The sequence below is a fragment of the Nansenia antarctica genome (genome assembly GCF_963989245.1).
Source record: "Nansenia antarctica genome assembly, chromosome: 9".
NCBI lineage: Eukaryota > Metazoa > Chordata > Actinopteri > Argentiniformes > Microstomatidae > Nansenia > Nansenia antarctica.
In genome coordinates this window covers 39,926,642-39,934,141 of record NC_137679.1, presented here as the reverse complement: position 1 = coordinate 39,934,141, position 7,500 = coordinate 39,926,642, and the positions used below count along the sequence as shown (strand labels likewise).

At 49.5% G+C, this 7,500-nt stretch overlaps 1 protein-coding gene across 1 annotated transcript in view; it reads left to right on the top strand.

Moving 5' to 3' along the window:
• Positions 1 to 7,500, top strand: part of brsk2b (BR serine/threonine kinase 2b) — a gene marked incomplete at both ends in the record, with an annotated part of 77,502 nt that overhangs the window by 49,086 nt on the left and 20,916 nt on the right. The window contains 4 exons of the mRNA XM_080539775.1: positions 441 to 587; positions 2,423 to 2,454; positions 3,333 to 3,497; positions 4,060 to 4,157. Of these exons, the coding sequence (XP_080395901.1) occupies positions 441 to 587; positions 2,423 to 2,454; positions 3,333 to 3,497; positions 4,060 to 4,157 (442 nt within the window). The remainder of the gene's footprint in view (positions 1 to 440; positions 588 to 2,422; positions 2,455 to 3,332; positions 3,498 to 4,059; positions 4,158 to 7,500) is intronic.

Below are 7,500 nucleotides of genomic sequence, written 5' to 3'. Positions count from 1 at the left end.
GCTAAAACGATGATAGCTGGTATTGTTGCCACTGTTGTCTAGTTAGTGGTTATTCCTGTGGTCTAGGGCTACTTCCTGTGGTCTAGGGCTACTTCCTGTGGTCCAGGGGCTTCTTCCTCTTGGGGAATTCTTTCCCTGGCTTGCTTTTTGGGGCTCCACAGTTGGCTGTTAGTTGATATTGTTTATGTATCATTTTATATCGTATACTCTTTGTATAGTTCGTGTAGGAAAGCACTTTGGAATAATAATAATAATAAAAAATTGTGCTTTACAAATCGGTGGAGGCTATCGGAGGTAGAAGCTGGAGGACAAGGCTCATTGTAATGCATGAAACGGGATGAGGAACGGTATCAAATTACATGTTGGATACCATTCCCTATTCCATTCCATGCATTACTGGTTTCTGATTGGTCATGGTTAACCCCGCCTCTGCTCCCCAGGGGGCCCTGCCGTTCGACGATGACAACCTGAGGAACCTTCTAGAGAAGGTGAAGCTGGGGGTCTTCCACATGCCCCACTTCATCCCCCCCGACTGCCAGGCCCTGCTGAAGGGCATGATTGAGGTGGACGCCACCAAGAGACTAACGGTACCTCCACACACACGCACACACACACACACACACACACACACACACACACACACACATACGTGCGTACCCAACCTTTCTTACCACTTCCCTTAGCTGTACCTACTGCCCTAAGCTCCCACACACACACACACACACACACACACACACACACACACACACCATCATCAAAGCAGCAGCTGCCTTGATTCCGGACCAGGGGACCGTCTCTCTCTCTTTCTCTCTTTCTGTCTCTCTCTCTCTCTCTCTTTCTCTCTTTCTGTCTCTCTCTCTCTTTCTGTCTCTCTCTCTCTCTCTCTTTCTGTGTGTCTCTCTCTCTCCTCTCTCTCCCTCTCTCTCCCTCTCTCTCCCTCTCTCTCCCTCTCTTTCTCTCTCTTTCTGTCTCTCTCTCTCTTTCTGCCTCTCTCTCTCTTTCTGTCTCTCTCTCTATCACTCTCTCTCTCCCTCCCTCCCTCCCTCCCTCCCTCTCACTTCATCCTACCGAGGCCAGTCGGGGTTGTAGACGTCGACAGCCTCCATGATAATCCTGTTCAGTTCGCCCGGAGACATCATCACCACCAGCCCCAGACACCGGCGTCAAAAAACCTCAGACAGTGATTCACACAAGCTTATAAGATTACCTCATAACAGGAGCATTATGTGCGCTGTCGTAGAGAACATTATCGCTCGCTCCTGGCTGCTTAGGTGTCTCCAACGCTAAGACGATGTTCCTTTCTTGCCTTATCGCTTTACTGGTATCAATGGCGCCCGGCTAATATCCATGTTATTTCGACATTAACATCTGATGCTATTTTAAAGCTCTATTGAGCCTATTTGATCCCTCGAGATTCTGAAGTAAGATCCCCGGATTGAACTGGTTGTATCAGCCTCCCGATTACCTGCTTCAGGTGACTAATCACCCTGGGGTTTACAAAGGTTTTACACAGAGAATGTTTGAACAGAAACGTATCGAAGAGTCTTAAGTTCTGTGTTGTGGATTTAATGGATCCTTAGTAAATTGAGTAGAACTTATATAGAGCGCATCAATTGACTCAAAATGAGGCCTTATCGACAGTTGGCAGCAGTTCACTCTGACAGAGACAAAGTAAAAACAAGAGGCCTTCGTCGACCCCTGACCTGGCCTTTAATCTACTGTCATTCCATGGCCTTTTGTGGGGAGGTCCAGTGGTCTAGCACCACCGCGGTCTGCAGTGCACATTATGCCCATGTCACGGCATGGGTTCGAATCCGGCCCCATGCCCTGCTGACATGCCCTCTCTCTCCCTCCCTTCTTCTCCTTACTTTCCTGTCTGCCTTACCACTGTATCTGTCCAATACAAATGAAGAATTCCATCACAGTCATCTGGTTGACGGTTCACTTCTGCCTCCTCCTAAACTAACTCTAATGGCTGACCCAACTGCCATGGCCCTGAAGTGCATTGTGTCAAGTCAAGTCAAGTCAGGTCACATTTCAAGTCACATTTACAACGACAAACAGCCAACCAAAGTGCTTAACACTAGTTAAAACACTAGTAAAAAGAAAACAACAAATAAAAATACACAAAAACAAAAACAAGGTGCAATACAGAATACAACTGGTGCTGAAATAAAAGTGCAGAAAAGTGCAGTTGTCAGGCTCAACTCAGGTCAAAGGTCAGGGAGAAGAGGTGCGTTTTAGCTAAGGTTTTAAAAGCCTCGACGCTCTGGTTCTGATTGTGTTAGTTGGATTGTTATTCACACATCCCATAATAGCCTCTGTCCCTCCCAGAACCGTTCCAGAATGTTCTGTGATTTTATTTCTAGCCGTGTATTTATGTCAGTGTGATGACTGTGTCTGCCCACGTATCTCTCTACAGTTGGAGCAGATCCAGAAGCACAACTGGTACATGTGAGTACAGCTCTCTCTCTCCCTCCCTCCATCACTCTCTCCCTCCCTCCCTCTCCCTCCTTCCCTCACTCTCAAGAGTATATGTGTTGTGCTATATTCATTTTCATATGGAAAAGTATTGTACTTACCCAAGGCTTGAAAAGGGGAGTAATGGCACCCAAATGCAAAATCTCACGCTTTTATTCAAAGAGCAGGCAGATCCATTAGAGCCGAGAGATGTGTGTTGGGTTGTAGAGCTCCACTCAGAGCACCGTAGCGTCACGTCATCAAGTTCTTAGCTTTAATGGACCTCTGGGCTGTAATGGATTTGTCCTTACGATCAAGGGTTTGTAGCAATTGCTTGGAACAAAAATGCCGTCGTAATGTGTGTTGTTCCGATTCAGCTACCATGTATTGTACTTTCCTGTGTGCTGTAGCAGCCCATTGTGATTGTTTTTACCATGTCTATTAGCATGTCTTATTAGCATACATATGTAAATTTCACATCACATAGTCATAGAGCATTAGCATTAGCATTAGCATATTCATTCCCCGGCGTTGCTGTTAGCGTTTCAATACACTTTCCAATTAGCGATGTAGCAATTCCCTTTAGCGTATTTAGCACTGAGTTTTCTCCTTCATTGCAGCTCAAGACTGTCTTGTACAGACAAGCTAACCCCAAAAGCCTGTCTTTTTGTGTCTTGTTATTATTTGTTTTATTTTCACGTGTTTACCTATCTCTTTTAACCTGCTATAACTTCTCATATAACATAACTCTTTAATGATGTTTTTATAGCCTATGTAAAGCACTTTGTGACCACTGGTCTGTGAGAGGTGCTATATAAATAGACTTTACATACTTACTTACTTCATCCCGGCATTCCTTCGTTCCCTGTCAGAGCTGGGAAGAACGAGCCGGAGCCGGAGCAGCCAGCTCCCCGGAAGGTGGCGATCCGGACCCTTCCGTCAGCTGAGGAGATCGACCCTGATGTGCTGGAGAGCATGCACTCTCTGGGCTGCTTCAGAGACAAGGCCAAACTCACCAAAGACCTGCTCTCTGACGAGTGAGTAGAGGAGAGGGAGGAGGGAGGAGGGAGAGGAGAGGAGAGGAGAGGAGAGGAGAGGAGAGGAGAGGAGGGAGGAAGGGAGGGTAGAGGAGAGGAGTGGGAGGAGGAACAGGAGGGAGGGTAGAGGAGAGGAGAGGAGAGGAGAGGGAGGGAGGGAGGGAGGGAGGGAGGGAGGGAGAGAGGGAGAGGAGAGGAGAGGAGAGGAGAGGGAGGGAGGAAGGGAGAGTAGAGGAGAGGAGAGGGAGAAGGAAGAGGAGGGAGGGAGGGGAGAGAAGAGGAGAAGAGGGAGGGAGAGGAAAGGAGAGGAGAGGAGAAGGAGGACGGAAGGAGGGAGAGTAGAGGAGACTGAGGAGGGAGGGAGATTGAGTAGAGGAGAGGGAGGGAGGGAGGGAGGGAGAGTAGAGGAGAGGGAGGAGGGAGAGGAAGAGGGACAGACGGAAGGTGAAAATTGCTTGTTTGTTGATGACAGAGCGTCTCACAGCTCTACGGTATTTTTCTGGCTGAATGTGTTGTTTATCCTGCCTGTCAGTTTTGGCTCATGACTGCCTTCTCTCTCCAGCGACAACCAGGAGAAGATGATCTACTTCCTGCTTCTCGACCGCAAGGAGAGATACCCCAGCCAGGAGGACCAGAACCTCCCCCCGCGCAGCGAGATAGGTAGGCTAGTCCAACCTCCCCCAAACACAGTGAGATAGATAGGCTAGTCCAGCCTCCCCCCAACACAGTGAGATAGATAGGCTAGTCCAGCCTCCCCCAAACACAGTGAGATAGGTAGGCTAGTCCAACCTCCCCCCGCAAAGTGAGATAGATAGGCTAGTCCAACCTCCCCCAAACACAGTGAGATAGATAGGCTAGTCCAGCCTCCCCCCAACACAGTGAGATAGATAGGCTAGTCCAACCTCCCCCAAACACAGTGAGATAGATAGGCTAGTCCAGCCTCCCCCCGCAAAGTGAGATAGATAGGCTAGTCCAGCCTCCCCCCGCAAAGTGAGATAGATAGGCTAGTCCAGCCTCCCCCCAACACAGCGAGATAGGTAGGCTAGTCCAACCTCCCCCCGCAAAGTGAGATAGATAGGCTAGTCCAGCCTCCCCCCAACACAGCGAGATAGGTAGGCTAGTCCAACCTCCCCCCAACACAGTGAGATAGATAGGCTAGTCCAACCTCCCCCCAACACAGTGAGATAGATAGGCTAGTCCAGCCTCCCCCCAACACAGTGAGATAGATAGGCTAGTCCAACCTCCCCCAAACACAGTGAGATAGATAGGCTAGTCCAGCCTCCCCCCAACACAGTGAGATAGATAGGCTAGTCCAGCCTCCCCCCAACACAGTGAGATAGATAGGCTAGTCCAGCCTCCCCCCAACACAGTGAGATAGATAGGCTAGTCCAGCCTCCCCCCAACACAGTGAGATAGATAGGCTAGTCCAGCCTCCCCCCAACACAGCGAGATAGGTAGGCTAGTCAAGCCTCCCCCCGCAAAGTGAGATAGATAGGCTAGTCCAGCCTCCCCCCAACACAGCGAGATAGGTAGGCTAGTCCAACCTCCCCCCAACACAGTGAGATAGGTAGGCTAGTCCAGCCTCCCCCCAACACAGTGAGATAGATAGGCTAGTCCAGCCTCCCCCCAACACAGTGAGATAGATGGAATGGAATGGAATGGACTTTATTTGTCATTGCTACAGTACAGGTACCAAACAACGAAATTTAGGAGGGGTGGCTCCCCTGGTGTTAGGAAAGGAAAAAGAAAACACATTTTAGAAAAAGCATAGATGCATAAAATCACAAGAAGGTAAGGAGCTGGTTTACATCAATAAAGGCTATGTACACAATCCACTGTACTATACTGCACAGATAGTCAACTAGGGTTGTCATATTGCACAAAAGAGTATTTTTTCACATTATTTTAAAGTGTCACAGTTTGCAGGCTTGAAAATGTACATGTTTGTGCCTCAGCACTAGCTGCCATACAATCCGTCCGGACTGTCCTGGGCCCAGAACTTAGCATAGATAGGCTAGTCCAGCCTCCCCTCAACACAGTGAGATAGATAGGCTAGTCCAACCTCCCCCAAACACAGTGAGATAGATAGGCTAGTCCAGCCTCCCCCCAACACAGCGAGATAGGTAGGCTAGTCCAACCTCCCCCCAACACAGTGAGATAGATAGGCTAGTCCAACATCCTCCCGCAAAGTGAGATAGATAGGCTAGTCCAACCTCCCCCCAACACAGTGAGATAGATAGGCTAGTCCAGCCTCCCCCCAACACAGCGAGATAGGTAGGCTAGTCCAACCTCCCCCCAACACAGTGAGATAGATAGGCTAGTCCAACATCCTCCCGCAAAGTGAGATAGATAGGCTAGTCCAACCTCCCCCCAACACAGTGAGATAGATAGGCTAGTCCAACATCCCCCCGCAAAGTGAGATAGATAGGCTAGTCCAACCTTCACCCGCAAAGTGAGATAGATAGGCTAGTCCAACCTTCACCCGCAAAGTGAGATAGATAGGCTAGTCCAACCTTCACCCGCAAAGTGAGATAGATAGGCTAGTCCAACCTCCCCCAAACACAGTGAGATAGATAGGCTAGTCCAGCCTCCCCCCAACACAGTGAGATAGATAGGCTAGTCCAACCTCCCCCAAACACAGTGAGATAGATAGGCTAGTCCAGCCTCCCCCCGCAAAGTGAGATAGATAGGCTAGTCCAGCCTCCCCCCGCAAAGTGAGATAGATAGGCTAGTCCAGCCTCCCCCCAACACAGTGAGATAGGTAGGCTAGTCCAACCTCCCCCCGCAAAGTGAGATAGATAGGCTAGTCCAGCCTCCCCCCAACACAGCGAGATAGGTAGGCTAGTCCAACCTCCCCCCAACACAGTGAGATAGATAGGCTAGTCCAACCTCCCCCCAACACAGTGAGATAGATAGGCTAGTCCAGCCTCCCCCCAACACAGTGAGATAGATAGGCTAGTCCAACCTCCCCCAAACACAGTGAGATAGATAGGCTAGTCCAGCCTCCCCCCAACACAGTGAGATAGATAGGCTAGTCCAGCCTCCCCCCAACACAGTGAGATAGATAGGCTAGTCCAGCCTCCCCCCAACACAGTGAGATAGATAGGCTAGTCCAGCCTCCCCCCAACACAGTGAGATAGATAGGCTAGTCCAGCCTCCCCCCAACACAGCGAGATAGGTAGGCTAGTCCAGCCTCCCCCCGCAAAGTGAGATAGATAGGCTAGTCCAGCCTCCCCCCAACACAGCGAGATAGGTAGGCTAGTCCAACCTCCCCCCAACACAGTGAGATAGGTAGGCTAGTCCAGCCTCCCCCCAACACAGTGAGATAGATAGGCTAGTCCAGCCTCCCCCCAACACAGTGAGATAGATGGAATGGAATGGAATGGACTTTATTTGTCATTGCTACAGTACAGGTACCAAACAACGAAATTTAGGAGGGGTGGCTCCCCTGGTGTTAGGAAAGGAAAAAGAAAACACATTTTAGAAAAAGCATAGATGCATAAAATCACAAGAAGGTAAGGAGCTGGTTTACATCAATAAAGGCTATGTACACAATCCACTGTACTATACTGCACAGATAGTCAACTAGGGTTGTCATATTGCACAAAAGAGTATTTTTTCACATTATTTTAAAGTGTCACAGTTTGCAGGCTTGAAAATGTACATGTTTGTGCCTCAGCACTAGCTGCCATACAATCCGTCCGGACTGTCCTGGGCCCAGAACTTAGCATAGATAGGCTAGTCCAGCCTCCCCTCAACACAGTGAGATAGATAGGCTAGTCCAACCTCCCCCAAACACAGTGAGATAGATAGGCTAGTCCAGCCTCCCCCCAACACAGCGAGATAGGTAGGCTAGTCCAACCTCCCCCCAACACAGTGAGATAGATAGGCTAGTCCAACATCCTCCTGCAAAGTGAGATAGATAGGCTAGTCCAACCTCCCCCCAACACAGTGAGATAGATAGGCTAGTCCAGCCTCCCCCCAACACAGCGAGATAGGTAGG